Here is a 24,391-nt window from a genome sequence, read left to right as displayed (position 1 = left end):
TTTCCATCCTACATTCATCAGTGGAACAAACAAGCATGGGAAACACTTCATTGTGTTTTTCAGTATTACACAGGGCTTTTTTGTGGCAGTACGCACCAGTAGGGAGTAGCAGCACCTTTCTGGAGGTCCTCCCTAGTCTTGAAGAGGGAATTGGTAGAAATCAGTGCAACCTTCTATATGAGTACCAGCATCTTTTCTTATGGAATTACTTATGGATGCAAATACCCAATGTTTCAACATGGTTTAAGGACACACCTCTGTGACGATACTGCTGCATTAGCTGAAATGTGAGGACTGAAGGAATATCCAATGGCCAGTGTTCACAATTTATCTGTACTAGTCAGGCTAGCCCCTTAATTTCTCAGTACTTATGGCTGAATGGTGGGAAGGGGCTACCGCCAATGAATGGCAGCTCTGAAGTCTGGGACAGAGCCTGTATACAGAGTGTGGGAAGAAATCATCAGGCTTTGCCAGGACTGCTCCCAGCAGCAACCCCCCCCCCCCCGATTATAGAGCCATTCCTCCTCCTCCTCCCCCTCCCCCTCATCTTCACCATCACCATCAACATTTTGCCATCAAGTTGCGTGTGACTTATGGTGAGTCCATGGCCTGTTAGCAATTGGGCCATGAGTTGTATAATTATTTCATTATATATTATAAAATAATGATGATGATGATACATTGGATTTATATCCCGCCCTCCACTCAAAAATCTCAGAGTAGCTCACAATCTCCTATATCTTCTTCCTCCACAACAGACACCCTGTGAGGTAAGTGAGGCTGAGAGAACTCTCACAGAAGCTGCCCTTTCAAGGACAGCTCTGTGAGAGGTATGGCTGACCCAAGGCCATTCCAGTAGCTGCAAGTGGAGAAGTCGGGAATCAAACCCAGTTCTCCCAGATAAGAGTCTGCACACTTAACCAGCACACCAAAATGAAGTGCACAATTGTATCATCCCAAAACCATTGTCCCCTCCCCCCGAGTCTGTGGGAAAATTGTCTTCCACAAAACCGGTCCTTGGTGCCAAAAAGGCTGGGGATCGCTGGACTAGAGAGACAGAGACATCATATTCTTTCCCCTCACAATGTTGTGCCTCTTGGTGCTTGATTTCTTCTTCTGGGCGGTCCCCAGCAATTTTGGTTATGGTCTTAACCCCAGTGAGGTCATGACCAGTGTTCCCTCTAAGCTGAGTTAGTGTGAGCTAGCTCACATATTTTTAGCCTCCAGCGCACAAATTGTCTTAGCACAGGAAGGATGGCCCCAGAGCACACTAATTGATGCAGTGGCTCACCACTTTAATGCCAGGAGCTCATAAAGTAGAATTTTTGCTCACAAGACCCTGCAGTTTAGAGGGAATATTGGTCTTAACCCCAGTGACTCTAGCTCACCTTCTTCCTGATATATTTGTGCTTCATATATTTGCCTGATATATTTGTGATTAAGCATGCAATATATTTGCCTGATATATTTGTGGTTGTGCAAGGACCTTTATCTGGGAGAACTTGGTTTGATTCCCCACTCCTCCACTTGCACCTGCTGGAATGGCCTTGGGTCAGCCATAGCTTTCGTAGAAGTTGTCCTTGAAAGGGCAGCTGCTATAAAAACTCTCTCAGCCCCAGCCACCTCACAGGGTTGTGAGGGAGGGGAGGGGGAGGGAGGGGAGGGGAAGGTAAAGGAGATTGTGACCGCTCTGAGACTCTGAGATTCAGAGTATAGGGCAGGATATAAATCCAATATCATCATCTTCTCCTCCTCCTCCTCCCCCCCCCCCACCATGGCTCTGGAAATTGCAGACCAGTGCCATAGCAGATAAGATAGCAGTACCCCATACAGGACATCTTTCCATAGAACAGAACGGCTTTCCTCAGCCTCCTTGAAACACAGGAACAGAATAGCTGCATTTCAATAGCCTCAATCCCCAGTCCTGCCAGAGGTGAGCAGTGTGGTGGTAGAGGCCAGGGAAAAGGCACTGTTTGAGCAAATTAACATGTGCAAATGAACCATGATCAGAGGCAATTTTTTTCCTACCTGGGCAGTGGCAACAGTTCTTGGATGTAAGCGAAGATTGCTGTTATGTTAATCCTTTTAATCTGAAGCACAATAAAATGTCCATAATAATTTGTAAAAAGGAATTGAAGTCTGTGATTCCATGAACTACTAGGATCTCCTTTTCCATGCTATGCAGGAGAAAGAACTGGAAAACCTGGCCGCTATGGACTTGGAGCTACAGAAAATGGCGGAGAAGTTCAGCAATAACTGGCAGGGATGAACTTTCCTTGGAGTAACACGGGTATGGTAAAGTGTTAGCTGTATTGATGGTAAACCTATATTTATTGGTAAAAATCACTGCCATCACTGATGTTCTCATCCCCTTCCAAACAGAAACGCTGTTCACTGTGCACTAAATATATAACCATTTATGCAGCTGCAAGTCTTTTTATGTTGCAAGTGTGCTAGGAAGATCAGATTAGCATGAATGATCAGTGTACATCCAAGGCAGATGTTTTAACATGTCTGTGGCAATAACTTGTGTTTGTGTTATTCAGAAATGTACTATTTGTCTCTCTTTGAAATAAAACCATTGTCCAAAATATAACATTGCTGTCTTCTTTGCAGAATGCCATGCTAGTTGCAGGAAGCAAAGTTATATTATTTATTTATACTGAATGTGCAAACTTCCAGAACAGAGGGTAGATTCAAACCTGAGTTTTCCAGATCCTTGTGTAAGCACTACACTACGCTGGAGTCATCAGTCAAGTCAACGAACATCATGGCCACTTTATCCAATAGACCTTCTGTGTTTTCAGGAGAGAGAAGCAGTTCCTTATCGCCAGGATGGCATCTGTGCATGGAGTTTATACATGCACAGGATGCTGTGCCCACTCTTGTATGTATGTAGCTGGGGTAACAAGGTCAGGGTGCTTGAACTCAAGCAGGGAACCCTTCAGCTCTATTCCCTCTCTCTGCACTTTGCTTCATCCACCAATGCAGGGGGTCAAGGAGCTGATATTTTGTCCTGAGCCCATTACTGCCTTCGTGGGTCACTGATGACCTCTTCTAAGTCAATGAACTTGTAATAAAACAGTGCCCAAACTATGGCTTTAGAAAAGAGCAAGAATCCCCCCCCACTGGTTTTTGAATGTTGTGGTTTCTAATGTCAGACTTATGTCCATTTATTCTTTGTTGTAGGAACTGGCCTGAGTGCGCATAAGAACATAAGAGAACGTAAGAGAAGCCATGTTGGATCAGGCCAATGGTCCATCTAGTCCAACACTCTGTGTCACACAGTGGCCAAAAAAACAAGTGCCATCAGGAGGTCCATCAGTGGGGCCAGGACACTAGAAGCCCTCCCACTGTGCCCCCAAGCACCAAGAATACAGAGCATCACTGTCCTAGACAGAGAGTTCCAAGGATAAGCTGTGGCTAATAGCCACTGATGGACCTCTGCTCCATATGCTTATCCAGTCCCCTCTTGAAGCTATGCTTGTAGCCACCGCCACCTCCTGTGGCAGTGAATTCCATGTGTTAATCACCTTTTGGATGAAGAAGTACTTCCTTTTATCCGTTCTAATCTGACTGCTCAGCAATTTCATCGAATGCCCACGAGTTCTTGTATTGTGAGAAAGGGAGAAAAGTACTTCTTTCTCTACCTTCTCTATCCCATGCATAATCTTGTAAACCTCTATCATGTCACCTTTGGAAGGGCATTGCTGGAACATGATGACATAAATCACATTGGAGGATGAGCAGGAGGATGAATCGGAGATTGTGTGACTGATGTTGCTGGGTCCAATGATGGTGTCACTAGGATCTGTATGAGAGCAAAGCTGACATCTCCGTTTGTTGAAGGCCTTGACGCCAGAGTCCATGTTACTGTGAAGCCGTTTATCATTGTGGGTGAGAAATCATTTTAGCTTAGCAGGCTTTCTGTAAGCAAGAAAAGGTGCCCGTGTGAGAGAGGTGTCGCTATCCAGCATGGGTTGTAGGTCATTAATAATATGTTGAGCTGGCTTGAGTTGTGAGCTGTGTGTGACCACCAGTGGTATTCTCTTGTCATTTTAAGTAACTTTAAATGCATTCTCCAAGCTGCTGGCTGGCTTGGCTTGGAGAAGTGATTTAAAGAGAGAAAAGCCTTCTCCAAGCTGGCCCCCCCTTATATAGCTATTGCCTTAAGTAGAAGATAGAATTAAAAAAATTAAAGACCTTACTCAGTATTATTTCTCTTGTACTTGATAATTGCACCTATGAATTTTGCCACTGAGGGTGTGACACGGTCATTTGTAATCCTCATGTATCCTTAATGCAGTGTCCAGGAAGTTCTTGTGTAGAGTAATTCATAAAGACTGATGGTGGGGTGGAAGCTGTTGAAAGCCTGGTGAAACCTTTTGAGGACTTCTTTGCCACGGGCCCAGACAATGAAAATATCAACGAAGCAAGCCCTACACTACACATAGACTCTAATCCTCTAACCACTTGCCTCAAAAACCTTATGACAGTCATTATAGGTCAGTTGCAACTTGTCAGCACTTATTATTCTGCTAAATGCAATATATATATTTGCTGTGTGTTGAGTCTCCAACTTTTTGGAGCCTACGGGCACCTTTGGAACTCCAACACAGTGTAGTGGGTGCTCCCACAAAATGGCTGCTGCAAGAGGCGGAGCCAGCCACAAAACAGCTGCCGCAGCTGACCTTCAAGCCAGTGGCAACTGCTGTGAAAAGCAATGTTTTAAAAAATCTGCACAACCAATCAAATCTCTAGTGGTCAATCAGAAGCCTTCCAGAGCAGAAGCCCCACCTGCTCCTGCCCACTTTCTAAAAATACTTATCAGGAGGGTTGCCAAGTCCAATGCAAGAAATATCTGGGGACTTTGGGGGTGGAGCCAGGAGACATTAGGGGTGGAGCCAAGGCTGTGACAAGCATAATTGAACTCCAAAGGGAGTTCTGGCCATCACATTTAAAGGGATGGCACTTCTTTTCAATTCCTTCCTTCCATAGGAAATAATGAAGGATAGGGGCACCTTCTTTTGGGGCTCATAGAATTGGACCCCTTGGTCCAATCTTTTTGAAACTTGGGGGGTATTTTGGGGAGAGGCACTAGATGCTATACTGGAAATTTGGTGCCTCTATCCCAAAAAACAGCCCCCCCAGAGCCCCAGATACCCGCAGATCAATTCTCCATGATTTTCTATGGGAATAAATCTCCCTAGGGAATAATAGAGTTCCCAGCAGACATTTCCCTCCCCTCCCCCTGCTTTCTGACGACCCTGAAGCGGGGGGAGGGCCTCCAAACCGGGGGATCCCCTGCCCCCACCTGGGGATTGGCAACCCTACTTGGCAGGTTCCAGGAAAGGTGTTGGTGGGCCCTTGGCACCTGTGGGCACCATGTTGGGGAATCCCATTGTATGTTATTCTAAGAAGTACACAAGCTCTGCAGAAGAGTTCCTTAAAGCGACACTTTCAAAGCTTTATATGTAGAGAAAGAAGTACTTTTCTCCCTTTCTCACAATACAAGAACTCGTGGGCATTCAATGAAATTGCTGAGCAGTCGGGTTAGAATGGATACAAGGAAGTACTTCTTCACCAAAGGATGATCAACACATGGATTTCCTTGCCACAGGAGGTGGTGGCGACTGCAAGCATAGACAGCTTCAAGAGGGGACTGGATAAACATATGGAGCAGAGGTCCATCAGTGGCTATTAGCCACAGCTTATCGTTGGAACTCTCTGTCTGGGGCAGTGATGCTCTGTATTCTTGGTGCTGGGGGGGCACAGTGGGAGGGCTTCTAGTGTTCCGGCCTCACTGATGGCGCCTGGGTTTTTTTTAGGGGGGGGGTTGCCACTGTGTGACACAGAGTGCTGAACTGAATGGGCCATTGGCCTGATCCAACATGGCTATGAGCCTTTTAGCTACTCTAGATGGCTGCTTCTTTCTGCTACTGAGTGTCTGAGGCTGCTGTTCCTTTATGGAACACTGAGTGAGGGAAGTGCTGCTCGAGTGCTTGAAACAGAAAGCTAGAGTTGCTGTATTATGGCTGATTTCCAAATAAGAGAGATCAGTTCCTCTGGCTAAGTAGAAAATGGCTACTTAAGGAGATACATTCTATAACATTATACCCCACTGAAGTCTCCTTTGCCCAAACTCCGCCCTTCCCAGTCTCCATCCCCCAAATCTCCAGGAATTTCACAACCCGGAGTTGGCAATCTTAGCTTTAGCTGAAAAAAATAGCTGCATGAAGAATCCATCATTCTGCATTTGCTGTAAACTGTATTCTCAAAGCTTTCTTAGAGAGTGAAGAAGTACACATTAGCTAATGGTTGCTTTGCATGATCAAACACTTGGCAAGGAAGGGATACCAAGGGACTTTTCTTTTGTTTAACTAATCCCTTAATTTATTATTCTTAAGGAAATTCTGACTCTTCTAGTTATCCTGATCCAGTAAAGGGCAACCAATTACTTACTCTTGCCAACCCCCCCCCCCCCCCCCCGAAGAGGTTCAACTGCACCAAAAATTAACCCAGGCTGTGGTCTTAGGTATGCTGTGCTAAACATAACACCAAAACCACGCTGCCACACACCCTAACAAATATAAAATTTATGAGTATTTGTTAGGGTGTGTGGAGTTGTAGTTTGGGTCTTGTGTTTAGCATGGCATGGCATATCTAAATTACATTTAACATTCTATACTACACATGTAAGCTTAAACCTCCTATATTTAAAACACAGCCCTGAAGTTGCCATCTCCTGATGGTTTTGGCTTTTAGTTTAGTATAGTGGGGGGGGGAAGGGGCTTGAAGTCTGATGGGTGGTGAGAGGAAAACAGTACCCCTGCAGTCAATTTGCCAGCTAAAAACTGCTTTTCTCAGTTTTTAGAAAGATGCATGAACCTGGTATCATTTTTCTCCTGTAGGTGGAAGTTTAGCTAAAGGGGACCAATACTGGATTTCGTCCCACCAGGAAGAGGTTAAGCACCTACACCCCTCATATCACTTCTACAAAGAAACTGAGACACCCTCCCCCCGAGCACCACCCCAAATATATCGTGTTTATATTCCAACCTACCTCAAAGCAAACAGCCTTGTGACTTACCCTCACAGCAGCCTTGTGAAATAAACAAGGAGCAAATAATCTTAAGGTTTTCGAATGTATGTGCCTTTCCACCTCCACACCCTCTTGTTTCTCATGAGAGCTCTGAGATTTGCCGGTGTTAGCTCACAATTAGTGAGTGAGCCCTGGCCGTATATATAAAATTGCTGTTCTGGCAAAATGCAGAATGTTTAAGCTGCAGGCTCACAGCGGTTATTGTCAAGGTACTTAAAATTTCTCGGAGCTCAAACAGATGAAACAAATGGGAGGCTCATTCCAGCCATAAAATGCAAATTGTAAGCTTCTGCAGTCTTAGTTTGCTTTAGGACTATTCAGGCAAAGGAGTATTTAATCCCTCAACTGCCACCTGATTTTATGTTGGAAATAGGCTCCTCTACTCTGATATTATTAGCATTTTAAAAGAAAGAATATTTTTAAAGGACAAGCTTGTTCAAAACCAGTCTCTGCTCTGACACTGGTATTTTTAAAAGGAACAGAGAATGCCAGGGAAGGTTGAAGGGCTAAACCACCCTTCCCTTCTTTGCACAGTCCCGAGGCAAACTGAGGCGGCACAAGCCTAAAACTTGTATTTTGTTAAATGGTCTTTGTCTGGCCTGTTGGAGTTCTTAACTGTGGTTTAATTGCAAGGGCTACCACTAAAGCCATGTCCAACAGCAATACAAAAATTGAATAAAGTATTCAAGAGATGGATTCACAAATGTGAGTTAAGCCAATGTGACTTGTTTTCTGCGCTGGTCTAAACCTATATAAATGAAGGATTTTTTTACATACTGTTTTGAGTACAAAACCAAAATACTGGCAGTGACGTATCCCCTCAAATTATGTTGCCCAAATGTATATAGCATACTAAGATGGAAATGTGACAAGTGAATGGACCGTACGGCTTCAAAACTTAGGACAGGAGAAATCACAATTCTAAATGTTGACCATTAAACCCCTGCATGTAGAAAAGTAGCAAAAACACTGAGCAAGTTGAACTAGAATATTTCCTGATGGGCTAGTTTTAGTGTTTCATCTCAAGTCAATACTGTCTACTCAGACTGACAGCAGCTCTCCAGGGTCTCAGGTAGAGCTCTTTCACATCATCCATTGCTATATCCTTCAACTGAAGATACTGGGGATTGAATCTGGGACCTTCAGCAAGCCAAACAGATGTCCTACCACTGAGCCATGGCTGCTCCCCTTTATTAGAGCCTCAGACTAAGATTGGACAGACCAACATTCAAATCTCCCCCTCTGATAAGAAACTCACTCAACGTAAACTTACCTCACATAGAACCCCCTGGAGGAAGAGCAGGATAAAAAAAATGTGTAAGGTTAACTTGAAAGAGATCAGGGGTTGATGTCAGAAAAAATGCAGTTCAATCAATACAGTTTTGTTATATTCTATGTCACTAGAATCAATCTTTGGTAATAAACCCCCCTGCCCCAATTGGCCCATTTCCTACCACTCCACTTTGTGAAGTCTGAAGTCTTTTAGCAGCCTAAGGAAACCTCCCTTCAGATTATGTCTCTCTTCCCATGGTAGAAAAGCCACATGAGTTTTAGGGGAGGCTTGTCAGGCTGCTGGAAGGCTTCAAACTTGACTCAGCAGAGTGGTAGGCCAGGATGGGTAGTACATTTATACCCTGCTCCACCCCACCAATCCTCAGAGGGGCTTACAATGAAAGAACCCCAGTATCTTCACGTTTCTATCCCATCAACACATTTTCATGTTCAGAAGAAAATCACTCTGGTTTTTAGGGAAAAAAATCTTTAGCATTTATTGAAATGCAGATTTACAGATAATAAATTCACATAATACAAAAAGTTGTAATTTTTTTTTAAAAAAAGGCAAACCAACTTTCATGAAAAAGTTAGCAAAAATGAAATTATTTGTACTTTGAAATTTACAGCATGCACTCATGATTTCTTAGTCCTTGCATTTAGACATAAAGGGGGGGAAGGGCATTCTCGCATCAAGAGTCTATGTCCATCTATAACACTCACATGATTTTGCAATACTCATTTCACCTTGTTAAAAGGTGTCAGAGGCAGTATTGTTCAAAACTTTCTCATCAGAAGGTGCCAATGCAATCAGAAACAACACTCTTGCTTAAATTCAAATCCCATTCTTTAAAACAGAATGGGAGAACCTGACCATTTTTGAATCACCTCAAGAAAGGCTACTGCCGGTTTATGACAACCCCCCCCCATTATTTTCACTACCTGAACATTAAAATGTCTGAAACTATGGCACTACAAATATCTGGATTGGTTTGGACAGCAAAGCATTTAACTATTTAAAGCCTCTTTTCAGTCGCCAGCCTCTGCTGAAATACATTCCCACTGTTTCCGGCAGCCACTGAAAGGCATGTATGTTTTTCTATGCTCTTAAATACAGCTAGCAATAGGACACAAGGCAATTCAGGTCTGAAGGAATGAAAGGAAAACATCTTCTTTAAGGGCTACTGAAGCTTAGGTTTTTTGGGTGCTGGTTCTTCAGTTTTCTGTTCTGAGTGGTCATCAGTTTTTGGATTCTCATTTATTACAGTGATGCCTGTCAACAGGTACCCTCCACCACCACTCATGGTCAATCTGGGATGACTTCGATCTGGCAAGACCTTTTCAAAGAACAAGAAATGGAACATGTCAGCTTCACCTAGAATAGGCTAAGAGGAAAATCCCTTGGGGCTGGATCCCAGCTACTTTCCCTCTCAAGCCTGCCTAATTCCTCTGCTTGCTGCAATCCTTGTTCCACATGACTTTTGCCCATGCTGAACCCAGGATTGCCCACATAATTTTTTCCTGGAGGTCAAAGGGAGCCTCTTCGCTCTGTTGCCAATAGAATAGTAGGATCCAACCCTTATTCTGCAAGGCTGATGTTTCATCTTTAAAAGAATGCCCAGAAGTGTGTTTACATACCATCTTGAACACTGAGCAGTTCAGCATTGTTTCAGCAACTAGAGACGTATTTGTCAGAATGACATCAGAGGGGTTTCCAGAAAATTGTCAGCACCAGGGCTTTTTTTGTTGCAGGAACTTCTTGGCATTTTAGGCCACACACCCCTGATGAAGCCAATCCTCCTGGAGCTTTCCCCTGTACTAAGAGCCCTGTAGCTTTTGGAGGATTGGCTACATCAGGGTGTGTGCGACCTAATATGCAAAGGAGATCCTGCTACAAAAAAAGCCCTGGTCAACACCATTTTGGAAATACACGCTGGGAACTGGAGTGCCTCCAATTAAAACAGTTCACTAGATTCAGCAAACACCCAACTTCAGTAGAACAGCAGCTCCCAAGTATGGTGACCCTTGATTTTTTTTGACATCCTAGACAAACTGTGACTTTGGCTTCCATCCTGCTCAGCATTTCATTTTCTATAGTGGCCAACTAGATGTTTTGGAGAAGTCAACATATATTGCACCAAGGGTTCAGCTTCTCTCATTATGAACCCCAAGCAAGTGGCATTCCAACATACTCTGCCTTCGCATATGATGGTTCCTTCTAGCCTTTGGCCAGTCTCTCCTTCTCCAATACTCCCCCCTAAAAAATTCACTGTGGTAACTACCAGAATGTTTTCCTTGATCAACATATATATGCAGTGGGGGGAATCTACGACATTCAGGGGTGTCAAATTCATTTGTTATGAGGGCCAGAGTTGACACAAATGGGACTTTGTAGGGCTGAGCCATGCGTAGAATGTAATGCCAGGTAGTGAAGCTATAAACTGTATAAAGGATACAGATAAAGGCAGTTAAATATATTAATTTTACTTAAAATACAAACATTCTTAAAACTCTTGTGTTATTTTGGATTCAGCAATGCAATTTTTAAAGTAAAGCAAGAAGAAAAAGCACAAGGATTACAGCAGAAATTAAAAATATAAACTGCTGAGCCCGGGAAAACTTGAAATGGCTGATAATTGCAAGCTTCTCCCCCCACCCCACTCCCAGGTTTACTCAGATTGACAATGGCTCTACAGTGTAATAGCCTCGCACCCCCTTTGGCTGTGGGTTCCCAGGTTAGAGTACTCACTAGGCACCCCTTCATTCAGCAGAGGCAATCTGGTTCAAAGCATCAATTCTATTTGCGACTGGCCACAAACACTGCAAAACGCTGCCTTAGCTCTGCTCCGTTAAAACAGATTGCAGCACAAAGTTCCAAGGGAAGCATGGAATGGATTTTTCATTAAGGTCTGTTGGTGCAAAGACCTCAGTGGCAAATCCATTCTGTGTTTTCCTTGCAGCTTTGCAAGCCCAGAAACCACACGGCAGAAGGAGCTGGGAATGTCATCATCAGCCTCTGAATTTCAAATGGTGAAGACAGGAGGGGGAGGAGGGAGGAATTGCTGTGAGCCTGTGACTAAAGGCTTGAGCAGGCCGGTTCTGGCCCACGGGCTGGTAGTTTGACATCCCTGAAAGAAGATACTGTTTCCAGGGTTGCATCTTGGTTTTCAAAATACAAAAGAGAGCAATGGAAAGTGCAGAAGTGGCCAGTAGGAAAGGCTGGCCTGAAACCCACTTTCAGAGGCTTGGTGGTCCACTTTTGGGTCCCAACCCACAGGTTGGGAAACATTACACTAGAAAATAGATGAGAGAGTATGTCTGGAAAAGGCAAAAAAGATTGTGTTTATGACCAATTTTCTTTTGAAATCCATTTGCTGATCTAGTGTTGTGTTTAAGGTTGCTTGTAAATATTTTCTTTTCAATAAATCTTTTTTTTTTTTACTTTGGAGATTGGTTTCCAGTCTCTGTACCACCTAGAATTTCCCACCATCTTGGACGCACTACTACAAGAGGGACCCCTGGGTCGGGAGGAAAGCAGTCAGTGTGTGTGTGGCTATTTCTTCAGGGGAGCCCCAGAGTTGTATTTGGTCCCCATGGTAACCAGTCATTGGGTAGCAGGAAACACTGAGGCTACGCTTCAGAACTAGGAAGGGGAACTGGGAGTCCTGTTCCTCCCAGTGAGAAATCCCTAAAACAAGCAGGTGGTGGCAATGAGTTACCTTAGTGGAAGGGAGCAGCAAACCCCTCCAGGAGTTGGCAACATCAAGGAGGGGTGGACAGAGCAGGGTCTGCTAGTCTAAGCAGGTATAAGCTTTTGTGTGCATGTAAGCTTCAGCATTCACTCATGCCTTGGAGAAGGCATTTAAAGGCACCTTCTTCTGGGGCTCATGGAATTGGACCAATCTTTTTGAAACTTGGTGGGGTTTTGAGGAGAGATACCAGCAGCAATGCTGCAGATGTGGTGCCATTATCTCAAAAACAAAACAAAAAAACCCAGCCACCTCCAGAGCCCCAGATACCCCTGCTCAAATCTCCATTACGGCCTATGGGGACCATGGACTATAATGGTCCCCAAAGGGCATAATGGAGCTGAAAACATTCAGCAATCCTGAAACATACCCCCTTTTTAATGTGTGCACACCCCTACTGGGGACCCTCTGCATGCAAAACAGATGCTCTGCAGCTGAAACACAGCCCTCTCCTGAGTACACCTCCAGAATAGCTTTTGGCTGACCTGAATTCATGGTTTCTTACCTGATAGTTGCGTAACCAGGTTTCAGAAAGCTTCAGATTAACAACACCACCCTTCTCTCTCAGTTTTGTGTAGCATTCCAATAAAGGCTAAAAAATATGTTGAGGGAGAGGAAACAAACGATTAAATGAACTCATCTGAAAACTTCAAGAAGAAAGAAGAAAAATGTATTGGATTCACCTCTTTATATTGGCAATAGACGACGAAAGGCCTTGAGGGAGCAACAAATTCTAATAACGAAAGTAATAAAGGTGCTGGATGGAATCGACTGGCTACAATTAAACTGCAAGAGAAAGTGGTACACAGGTTAGCTACATCTCCTACAACATCAGTTAAGAGAGTAATGGCTTGTGTCCTGCAATCAGCTTCCACCCATGCTCAGGCCCTTTGGTGTGCCTCCGGGAAGGGGGGAGATGATTTCCCACAAATTCTTCCCTCTCACAGCAGATCCCCCCCTTGCCCTGTGCCATTCATGTAGGCCCTCTGACCCTCAGATCAGAATTTTTTTGGGGAGGGGGGCAGGGGAGAAAGCAGCTGGAGAGAGGTGAGAAGTTCCTGTTCACATAAGCATCATAGTTTATTAGATAAGGAAAAGCAATTTCTGATTGGTACTTCATAAAGGGTCCTATTCTGGATGGCCCAGGATAGCCCAATCTCATTAGATCACAGAAGCAAAACAAGGTTGGCATGGTTATTATTTAGATGGGAGACCAGGCAATGGTGAACCACTTCTGAACAAGTCTGGTCTTGAAAATCCGACAGGGTCACCATAACTTGGTGGTGACTTGACGGCACCTACCACCACCATTCCATAAAGGGACGGGAATAAAGTCCAAGTAAGGTTTTAAGGCTGATGAGGGGACTTCTGCAGCAAAGACATGCCAGGAAACTTCACAATACCCAAATGCTGCAGATAAATAGTGCCACCACTGCGAGTGATGGTGCAATGTAGAGGTTAGAGCGTTGGACTAGAATCTGGATGACCCCATTCTACCATGGAAACTCACTGGGTGACCTTGGGCCAATTACTCTCAACCAAGTCCAGTAGAAAAGATGGTGGGAGAGGAAATGGGGCACTGTAAGAAGGATTTTAGAAGGATATAGACAAGTTGGAATGTGTCAAGAGGCAAGTAATGAAGATGGTGAGGGGTCTGGAGACCAAATCCTATGAGAAAAGGCTGAAGGAGCTGGGTATGTTTAGCCTGGAGAAGAGATATGATCACCATCTTCCAGTCCTTAAAGGGCTGTCATATGGTGCAGAGTTGTTTTCTGTTGCCCCAAAAGGTCAGACCATAACCAATGGGTTGAAATTAAATCAAGAGCTTTTGGCTCAACATTAGGAAGAACTTCCTGACAGAGCGGTTCCTCAATGAAACAGGCTTCCTCAGGAGATGGTGGGCTCTCCTTCTTTGGAGGTTTTTAAACAGAGGCTAGATCTGACAGCAATGCTGATTCTGTGAACTTAGGGGGATGTATTTGTGAATTTCCTGCATTGTGCACTAGATGACCCTGGAGGTCCCTTCTGACTGTATGATTCAACTTATAGGAAGAGGTTGGAACAACAGCAGGTGAAGTCTGAAAATGAGATGAGGTGATCTCAGACACTGAAACAGGAGTTGTTACCTTGTACCACAAGAATTTAATGATGACTGAGAACATAAAGGACAGATCCCGACCTGCTCTGCTTTGGCAGAAGCCTATACAGATCTATTTTGTTTAGAGTTGCTGAAATGGAAGTAAGACATTGCTTCTGGCAAAACATTTTGTACTATAAAATCACACTCACCCATCAGCATCTTTGTCTTTCAACAAAGCTGTAGCTTCTACCAGTTTTTTTCTCCTTTCCTCTTGTTTCCTTTGTTTGTCATGCACCTGAGAAGAACACATTTTTTAAAAAAAGTTCTATGAACCAATTGTGACCAAGAAGCTACATGAAATCTTTTTATGCAACCTGATGGGTATCACTGTTCTTCTGTTCTGGATGGCCTAGGCTAGCCCGATCTTGTCAGATCTCAGAAAATAAGCTGGGTTGGCCTTGGCTAGTATTTGGATGAGTGCCCAGTCACCAGTCACTGACCACCAAGGAATACCAGGGTCATGATGCGGAGGTAGGCAATGCCAAACCACCTCTGAATGCCTCTTACCTTGAAAACCCTATGGGTTTGCCATAAGTCAGCAAATTAAACAAACTAGATAAGGGGCATCAATACATGGAAAACAAACAAATATCTTGCATGGTGCTCTCATCATGGAATTAATTTTTTTTGAAGTGGCTTATATTCATTATGTTCAGGCCCTGAACTAGTCACTCAGCTTACCGTTCCTTTTGTTTTATCATCCTCCAATGCTTCCCCATCAGTGGGAAGATCCACCATTTCTTGTTCATCAGGCAGACCAGACTCCATCCCTATGTCGGTGCTGCACTCCATATCTGCTTCTTGTGTGGAAAGCTGCTTTTTATCAAATGCCCCATTGCTTTCTTCCTCTGCTAGCATATCCCCTTCAGTCTCTGAAGGCAGTGCCTTGACAGAAAATGTTCCAGAAAGAAGACTCCTTACTTTGCTGAGAGGGAACTCATAAAGTGTCTGGAAAAAGGATTCTGGAAACCCAAAACAGTTTGTGGCTGCTCTAACTGCTCCACCTCCAGGGTACATCTGAATAATGGATCCATAACCTGCAAACAAGAGTCACATTTCACTTCACATGGATCTAAACTCTTTTGCAGGGCAATAATCTCTACCCAGTGCCCTGTTCATACATGGCAGTTAGTGAATAACTGCAAGATCAAGTAAAAGTGTATTTCTGAAATAATTGTAGTTTTAGTGACATTGTAAGCTGCCTTGAGTTCCATTAAGGTAAAAAGGTGACAAATATTTTAAATAAATATGCAAACAGAAATGACATTTTATAGTGGTTTCCAGTTTTCTGAACAATCCTTTTCAGCAGGGACAATTCATACACACAACAGTACACCAGCATGGATTAGCAATTCAAGGAGAATACAAGAGACACGTGCACTTGGGTGGACAGGCCTCACTAAAAGTCTTGCTTAAAATCAAGGAACAGGAAAGCTTTTGGAACTGAATATAATATTTACAGAATTTACAGTATAATGGGCTGGATCTTGCGACTGCCTTCCACTAAGCATGAGGCATTCCTCTGATGGATCAGGTCTCCCATCAGCAGAGCAAAGATCCAGATTTAGTAGAAGGGAATCAACTGAATTCAGCACTTCCATGCGTGAATCAACTTTGTGCATGTCTCTTTGCTACCTTCTTCCCAGCAACCTGTGCCCCCTGAAAAGTGTCTCTTGAGAGCTGGGGCAGGGGAACTCTCAAGAACAATGAGGAATGTACACACTGGGGGGGGCAAGCAGAAATTGTGTCGTCCCCCCACCAAGCTTCTGCTGTGTTTTCAGAAATAGCTCTGCTTGTACAAACATGCAAGGAGGGAGGATTTCTGACAGTTCTGCCTTCCTAAAGCAGTGTTCTGTCCCCCCAATATCATCTGTATAAAGACCAATTTTTATTGAATTGCTTCTGTTTTGATGCCATGAATTTTTTACTCTTCTGTCACCAGTGGATTACCAACTTTATGCTCCTTTGAGACTCTAATAACAAATTAGTTGGGGCCGTACACTGCTGGTACAAATGCTGTCCCTGTCAAACTGCTTTTCCAACATGAATGTCTTACACACACACAAGAAAAAAAAAGGCCAAAGACGACTTCTAAATCAGACCATTTGGAATTTAACACTCCCATTCCAAAAGATGCCAAGGTCAAGATATCACAAGGTTGCCTTTTCTTACCCCCCATCCGTTCCATGGCTGCACCCAGCACCAATCCTGCACAGGTTTCCATTACAATCATCTTGTTCCCAGCATGGACGTTTCCCCAAGTTAACATCTGGGCTAGAGTATCATATCGTAAATGGCTAGAAACAGAAAACAGCTTATGGTCAGCAAGACAGCAAATCAAATCCAGATCAGTTAATAATTCAGCTTTAGCAATAACACTTCTACGCAATACCACATAGCCCAAACTTTGGAAGTAAAAAATTCAGAAAAATATTTAGATTGCGGAAACAGAAATGAGACAAAGGTGGATGATAAATCAGGGTTGGGCAATATGTGTCTGCCCATGATCTGCAAAGTACTCTTTCATAACAGGGAGGTTATCATAATAAAGAATCTTATGATTCCAGCACAGGGAATGCTATTTCATCAGCCCTCAAAAGCAATATATACATTAAACACTTCAGAGTAAAACATTATGGTTCTGAAGACTTTTATCCGACGTGCCCAGTATTAAAACATGGATATATGTTTTCAGCCTGTTGCTTAAAGTCATGATGTTGACTCATACTATTAATTCCAGGTCAGCAGAAACCAGCAGCTTAATGTCAAGTCACTTCTGACTTATGGCAACTCTATGAATTAATGTCCTTCACAACTGAGGGCCCTGATTTCCTTGACTGTCACTACATCTTATGTTGGGTGTTTTCCTGCTGCCTTCAACTTTCCCTAGCATTACTAGTGACTCATCTTCTCATAATGTGAACAAAGTGTGATAGTCTTACTTTAGTCATTTTAGCTGCTAAGGAAAGTTCAGGCTTGATTTGTTCAAGAGTCCACTTATTCATCTTTTTGGCAGCCTGTGGTATCAGTAAAAGCTCTCCTCCAACATCGCACTTCAAATAAAGCACTTTGATGGGTATCCAGAAATACGGAGTCCCTGAGTTTGCACAAATTATTGCTAGGCTGCTACAGGTAAACAGCAATATTAAACACATTTTATTACCTATGAGACTGTGTAACTTGAAAAGCTAACCAGTGAAGTTGTTGTGTTCTCAGGGTACATAGATGTCTACAAAATGCTTCGCATCTCACCTTTATTCTCCAGGTGAAAATTTTGGAGTAGAGCTCACCAAGCTTTACTTGTAATATACTCTGAAGTATGCTCTGGTGTGTGCATTCTTCTACAATCAGAAAATCTTGGGACTGTCAGCATTTCTTGGGTCCCCAGACCTGCCTCAAGAAAGCCTATAAGATCACTTTCATTGTTCAGAGTCTCAGTATTGTGTCAGCCCTTGAAACAAGACCTTGGGACAGTTGGATGATTTTTCAGTTCACTCAGGGATTTGCAAGTACCAAGAAAGGGAGGAAAAATCTACTAATTTATGCAGATGTCAAATTAATTTGAATGTCTAGATCCAAAATTCTGTTTTGATCTTTTTAAAGAACCTGTGTCTTCTAGATCTCAAACCATGCTGTGAAAGATCAAATTCCACATTTTTTGTGTTTTACAAACTTATTCAGCCCAGGATACAGATAATGTTGATCTAATGAACAGATCTTTCAGAATCTTCCAGATTGTAAATGCGTAGCCAATCACTGAGAAATCACAGGTTTTTACATAACCCAATATATTCAATGTGTTGTATTTAGTTTTTGTCAAAATGTCAAAAACGGACACTGCTATAGTCTGTCAACTGCTTCCTTATACATTGTTTTTTAAAGTATGACTAAATTTGTTATTAATCCTGATAGAAGAAATCCTCATATCAAAGGTTTCATATAGTTGCAAGAAAGCAAGATTTGCAACTGCTATCAAGCGAAAGTGAATCTCCAAACACACAGAAAATATTGTAGATTTCACTGTTTCCAGGAAAGACTTTGAAATCCAACACACCAGGTTTCTCAAAACACTTAAGACAAAATTAAGCCTTACTTGATTTTTCCTGGTTCTCTTGAATAATACATTGTTGACAGAATTCGGGTGGATGGCTTAATGATTGTAATAACTGCCTCATACCTGTAAACAAAGCACAGCAATAGTATTTAAATGGAAAACAATCTGTGAGCCACTATATATTCTGTTTTCTACTACTGAACTTACTTTTTCTTCTTTTTCTTTATGTATTTATCTTGGGCAAATTCTGTCTTGTCACTGAATGTGGCACTGTTTTCTATCAGTTGCTGAACTATTTCCTATAGGGGAGAGAATTCTGCATCATTTTTATGTATAATATAAGTGTGCTAAAAAGATTCATTTTGAGATAGTAAAATAGGTAAGCAATTTCTAAGCAAGTCAGTATTTCTGGTTGATTTAGTGGGGTTGATTCAAAGACACTATTCTGTCAGGGTAACAGCAATTATGCTGGCAGACAGGCACTTCCAGTGCTGGAAGAAGAGAGAACAACATGCACCCATCCTCTGTAGACGCATAATTTGACATCCACCCCACCCCGGTTCCTGAGGACCTCTTGGCTTTCTCTAGGTTGTAGTACTTGGGATCCAGCCAACGAAGGTTTGCACATAGGCTATACATACTGCCTATGCGCCAGGCCGGGGGTGGGGGGGGGGGGAGGAGGAGATGGGTAAGGGAGAAGGTGTGGGAAAAGATGGCTTGTATCAGTCCCCCCCTCATTAAAAGAACACTCTTGACACACTTAAATTTCCTAAACTATTTTCCAGAACAAGAAAAAACAGTCTCTCTAAAGAAAACCAGGTAGTATATCTTCGTTTGCCACTTTGATGCCATCTGATACAGTAAGCTTCCTCAGATGTGAGGAGGAAAAGTATGAGATGGGCCACTAGAGCAATGCAGCATGTCCCAAATGATAGTTACCTGTCCTTTAATGCCCTTATCCTTCAAAGCCTTTATATCATCATGAGTCAATTTTTGAGACTTCCCATCATCAATTATGTTCCGGTTATCTGTACCTGCTTTCTTAGTTTCTTAGGAATTTAAAAAAACACAAAGAACAGCATTTGTGAAATATTAGTAGAGAACATCCTTCAAAGAACTTAAAATAGGAAGTCTAACACTGGAAATATTTCTTCAGTTTTAATGCTGGGGATCTGCCATCGCTAGATTACTGAACCAGTTAAGCAGTAAGTAAACATTTAATGGCAACATCACAGAACTGAAAGGCCACTATAAGTCACCATGTAAACCAAGAGATTTCTGAAGCTGCCAGAAACATTTCAGCTACACAACAATTTTTAAAAAAAAAAATCATGGGGAAGTAATTTATCCCAGAAACGATAATCAACTTAGAAGGGAGCATCTGAAGGCCAAGTCTGCCTCATAGCAAATGGTTTACTGGGACCCAGTTAGCTTCATACTAAAGCCTTGTCCTCAAGGACAACCGAAGCCCTTTCTTAGAAAACACTGCATGAAAACAGTCATATCCTCTACAAAACTGGAGCACAGAGGAGATGCTTAATCCTCTTCAAAATATTTTTAGCATGGAAAAAATGTGACAGTTTCATTTAAGGAATATATAGACTGTCCCTGAGAGGAAAAAATAGTTGATGGATCCTACCATTTACTGGCAATAAGAGCATCTTGTGTGAATGGAATGACATGACAGGCTGCTACTCAGTGACTCAAAAGGCAACAATCCACAATAAATGGCAATAGCGTTTATATACTTTTGAGACTCTTTCACTTTCTGGATTGCTCATCTCCCCTTCTACTTCTCCTCCACTATTTATTTTATTTTTACCAACCATAGCATGGAACAGATTTGGAATTTGTACAGAATCAAGAAATGCAGTGGCTCAGCTGTTGATAACAGTGCCTTTAAGGGCAAGCATCTGGCCACAGGTATACTGATTGCACTGGCTACCAATTGAGTACCGAATCAGTTTCAAGATTCTAGTTTTGACATTTAAAGCCTGATGCGACCTGGCTCTCAGAGACACTGGCTGCCCCAGCTCTCAGAGACACTTTTGGGCACAGGTTGCTGGGAAGAAGGTAGCAAAGAGACATGCACAAAGTTGCTCCACGCATGGAAGTGCTGAATCTGGTTGATTCCCTTCTATCTATCTACAGGACCACATCTCCCCATATGTGCCCCGTAGATTGTTATGATCTAGCTCACAACACCTATAGACTGTCACTGGCCCAAAGGACGTCTGACTTGTCTCAGCCAGGGCGTTTCTGGCCTTGGCCCCAGTCTGTTGGAATCAGTTCTTTACAAAGAACCAGACCCTTACTGAGTTACTACTTTTTCGTAGGGCCTGTAAAATGGAGCTATTCGGCTGGGCCTTTGGTTGAGGCAGTGGGTGTCCTATCCCATCAACTGGCCTTTGCTGTGATACCATCGCTGTTGCAATACCATCCTACTATTCTCAATTACTGTATTTTAGACCTTCAGTATACTGTAAACTGAACTGCCATCTATAATTTGCTTCTAATTATTGTACTGTTTTATATTGCTCTGATTTTAATTTTAATTTTTAATTGTTGTTTTATTATGTTGTTATCTGCTCTGAGCCCGCTTCTGGGAAAGGCTGGAATATCAATTGACTAAAATAAATACATAAATAAATGAGCTTAACCTTCCAGTTGGCCTGATATTATGGGAAGATCACAGTCTGATTAAGAGAAATATTCATATATACAGGACCGCATTTCTTGTATAACTGCAAGGCAACCAAGACTCCTACCTGTAGTTGCCTCATCCACCCTCTTCTTTGGCTGAAGGCTTCCCCCACTAGTCACTTCAAAGGTTGTTCCATAAACATTCCCAATGGCATTATCCAGGTAGAACCACTGCTTTTCAAAAATAATTTTTCTGAAAGAATGATCAGAAGACAACATTAATGTCATTCATTCTCCTGAAAACTAAGCAATGAAAATGCCACAGCTCATTTAACCTTAGTGGAGAAAATACCTCTGTGATTACCTGTGACCATGGTTTGAGTAAAAATAGCTACTTACAGATTTTAGCACTGCATACTATGTGCAAATCCTAAACACATAGGACATCAGTATTCACGCATGCACAATTTACTGTCTGCTTAAGGCACGTAACAACTGGGACATGGCAGCAAAGAAAGCACACTCATGTGGCTATAATTAGTTTTGGAAAACCTTACCCTCACTTTTATGGTTTAAAAATCATTACTGTGCATTCAACACAGTGCTGCACTGTAGCATCTCTGGCTGAAAGACTAAGTGAAAAGCCTCCTGAGAGAGTACAGTGGTAACAGACCATGGTAAATGTGGTGCATGTAAACAAAGAAGAGGCAACAGGAAGTCATGGAAAGTGCCATTATGTCACAGCTAACTTATGTCAACATTCAGGGTTTTGAAGGCAAGAGACAAACAGAAGTGGTTTGCCATTGCCTGCCTCTGTGTAGCAACCCTGAACTTCCTTGGTGGTCTCCCATCCAAGTACTAACTATGGCTGACCCTGCTTAAGCTTCTGAGATCTAATAAGATTGGCATAGCCAAGGCTCTGCAGGTCAGAGCAACAGCAAAGTAAGACAATGCAAATATGTATTTATAGAGCCATTTCCAGTCACAGCTTTACTTATCAGCGTTTGTACACAAAACGTTTTATTTCACGACTGCAAAATAATGTTAGAAATTTACATAAGTATGCCTACCAAGGTTATATGATCACCACTGACCAGGATAATAAATTACGGATATAGGTAAGAATTGTCAAAAAATATATGGAATTATAGAATGGTAGTATCCTACCACTGCACTTCTGGTGCATGGAACTGATATGTTTGTGTAACTTAAAGCAGTGTGGTTCAGGTAGCAAGCACTTTAAATTCTGAGCAGAAGAAAGTACCAGAAAAGGGGGGAGGGCTAGGAAAGATGGCCCTAGCATGAACAATCAACACACGGATACATCTGAAAAGCAAGCGCTCACTTAATGCAATGTAATGTTAGAATTATCAGATCACAGTTTGGGGGACCCAGATTGAAATCCCCATGGGTCATCTAGGGCCAGTTACATACTCTAGGACTAACCTACCTCAAAGGTTCAGGTGGGCAGCTGTGCTGGTCTTAAGCAGTAGAACCAAGTTTGAGTCCAGTGGCACCTTTAAGACCAACAAAGTTTTATTCAAGGTATGAGCTTTTGATGCCACTGAACTCAAACCTTGTTCTCCATTGGGGAGAAAAGCAGGGGAGACATGTAGTACATAAATGCACCACTGATATTTCTGCCATCTGCTGACTGGCATGTCAATGACATTAGTGAGGGAGATTTCCACCAAGATTGTATCTTCAATTTATGCCTTTGTCCAATAAAGGGTCTATTTTGATCTCTGTGACTGGGAGATGCAGTTCAGTCTTAAAGTACCTGCTGTGCATGCAGAAGATGCCATGTGCAATCCCTGGCATCTCCTGTTAAAACGATCAGGTAGTAAATGATGTTGACACTTTTGGGAAGCTGGGACGATGAAAATAACAACAACCATAATGATGACAGTAAGATTTTCCAATGTCCAAACAATGCTTGGCATTCCCTCTCAGAACAAAAGCAAGCTAGCCCTGTGCTGAGGAAATCCCCCTTTACTTTAAATCAGGGGTGGTCAAACTGTGGCTCTTGAAGCCCCCACTGGCTGGCTTGGAGAATGCATTTAGAATTTAAGTTTCTTTCTTTCTACCTCTCTCCTTCGCATCTATTTTCTTTCCTTCCCGGCTCTCAAATATCTGATGTTCATGTCTTACGGCTCTCAAACATCTGACGTTTATTCTATGTGGCTCTTACACTAAGCAAGTTTGGCCACTCCTGCTTTAAATAACAGGGCCGCTGAAAGAAAGAGGCGGTGGCAAGGCAGTCTCTGTAAGCCTGGCCGTTGCCTTCCCTTACCTTCGCTTCACCACGGCCACTGCCTTGAAAACTTCGTTCCGTTTGAGTACAGCCCAGTCCCTCTCGCGGATCACGTGGAGGGCGCCGGATCTCGGACTCTCCTCCATGGAGCCCACGCACCGGCGCCGCTGCGATCCTTTTCCCTAACTGGAACAGTAACCCCTTCCCGGACACCGGCTCACACCGCACGGAGAGCGAAAGTGCAGCCTACGCGCATGCGCCAAAAGGGCGGAACAGAACCGCCAGTCTCTCTCTCTCTCTGGTCTCGCCGCCATTTTGACATTACGTCTCAATCCCGTTTCAGACGCATGCGCAATGGATCCTTCCCTAACGGAAAACGGTTAATTTTTTATTAAAAAAATGTGTTTTAAAGTTATTTGTTTGCACTGCTAATAAAGTAATTGCTAAAAGAGTAAAAATGCCCCCTTCCTCTCCAATATTTCCCAGTTTACCCAGTTTATACAAACTCTTCCGACCTTTACCTACACTACACCTAAACTCACTGGCAGACTAGAATTACAGAACTGCGCATGTCTTGGGGCAACGGTTCACTCTCTCCATCCTCAGCTTCATCTAGGGATGTAGGTGCGTCAGTATTGCACAGACAGCGCATGCGTTGCGGGAGCTTCCTCTTGTTTACAAGCAGGCCTCCCTGTGTAACGATGACAACTGAGGGAAGCCTCGCGCCTACCGGCTCCTCTCGCGGATGTGGGAGGAGTCTTGATGTTTTCGCGCCAAAATAGAAATTGAGGAACGAAAGTGATAGGAGGTCTGATGACGTGTAATAAGGTAAGTGCTGCATTTATGTAGGCTGCCGTAAAGTTTCTAGTTTTCATTGTGGGGGCTTCTTCATTTCATTTCAGGCTTCGAGTTTTGAAAAGCTTATATAGCTAGAAGTTACTCTATACTGACTTTCCTGCCCCAAAATTCCTCACGTGTAGAAAGGTCAAGGGGAAACCCTAGACCGGGGAGGCCAAACTTGCTTAATATAAAAGCCACATAGAAGAATTGTCAGATGTTTGAGAGCTGTAAACATGAGCATCAAATGTTTGAGAGCCACAAGACAAGATGGAAACAAAGAAGGTGGAAAGAAAGCAAATACATGGGAGGAGAGGTGGAAAGAAAGCAACTTTAATAT

General features: G+C 43.0%; 3 protein-coding genes across 4 annotated transcripts in view; 2 read left to right on the top strand and 1 right to left on the bottom strand.

The window, feature by feature from the left end:
• Positions 1 to 2,545, top strand: part of CHGB (chromogranin B) — a 29,612-nt gene extending 27,067 nt beyond the window's left edge. Inside the window, exon 5 of one of the 2 annotated variants that reach the window (XM_060232725.1) lies at positions 2,186 to 2,545. In XM_060232725.1, the coding sequence (XP_060088708.1) occupies positions 2,186 to 2,269 (84 nt within the window). In that variant the 3' untranslated portion in view covers positions 2,270 to 2,545. Of the gene's footprint in view, positions 1 to 2,129 lie in introns of both variants that reach the window. The other variant, XM_060232733.1, reaches the window with a different exon arrangement.
• Positions 2,546 to 8,844: 6,299 nt separating this feature from the next.
• Positions 8,845 to 23,923, bottom strand: TRMT6 (tRNA methyltransferase 6 non-catalytic subunit). The gene is made up of 11 exons (XM_060232712.1): positions 23,254 to 23,923; positions 21,086 to 21,213; positions 19,257 to 19,366; positions 18,525 to 18,616; positions 18,357 to 18,440; positions 16,436 to 16,560; positions 14,945 to 15,300; positions 14,413 to 14,498; positions 12,807 to 12,909; positions 12,629 to 12,715; positions 8,845 to 9,711 (listed from the first exon to the last, which is right to left on the bottom strand). Exons 1-11 carry the CDS (start codon positions 23,358 to 23,360, stop codon positions 9,556 to 9,558), a joined length of 1,434 nt encoding a protein of 477 aa, XP_060088695.1. The 5' UTR covers positions 23,361 to 23,923; the 3' UTR covers positions 8,845 to 9,555.
• The window catches only part of MCM8 (minichromosome maintenance 8 homologous recombination repair factor), a 35,072-nt gene continuing 34,598 nt past the window's right edge, over positions 23,918 to 24,391 (top strand). Inside the window, exon 1 of the mRNA XM_060232700.1 lies at positions 23,918 to 24,042. The gene's annotated coding sequence lies outside the window, so the exon portion shown is untranslated. The remainder of the gene's footprint in view (positions 24,043 to 24,391) is intronic.

Source organism: Heteronotia binoei, chromosome 1 (assembly GCF_032191835.1).
Source record: "Heteronotia binoei isolate CCM8104 ecotype False Entrance Well chromosome 1, APGP_CSIRO_Hbin_v1, whole genome shotgun sequence".
Classification (NCBI taxonomy): domain Eukaryota; kingdom Metazoa; phylum Chordata; class Lepidosauria; order Squamata; family Gekkonidae; genus Heteronotia; species Heteronotia binoei.
The sequence above is the reverse complement of the archived record's forward strand: the minus strand, read 5'-3'. Positions and strand labels throughout refer to the sequence as shown.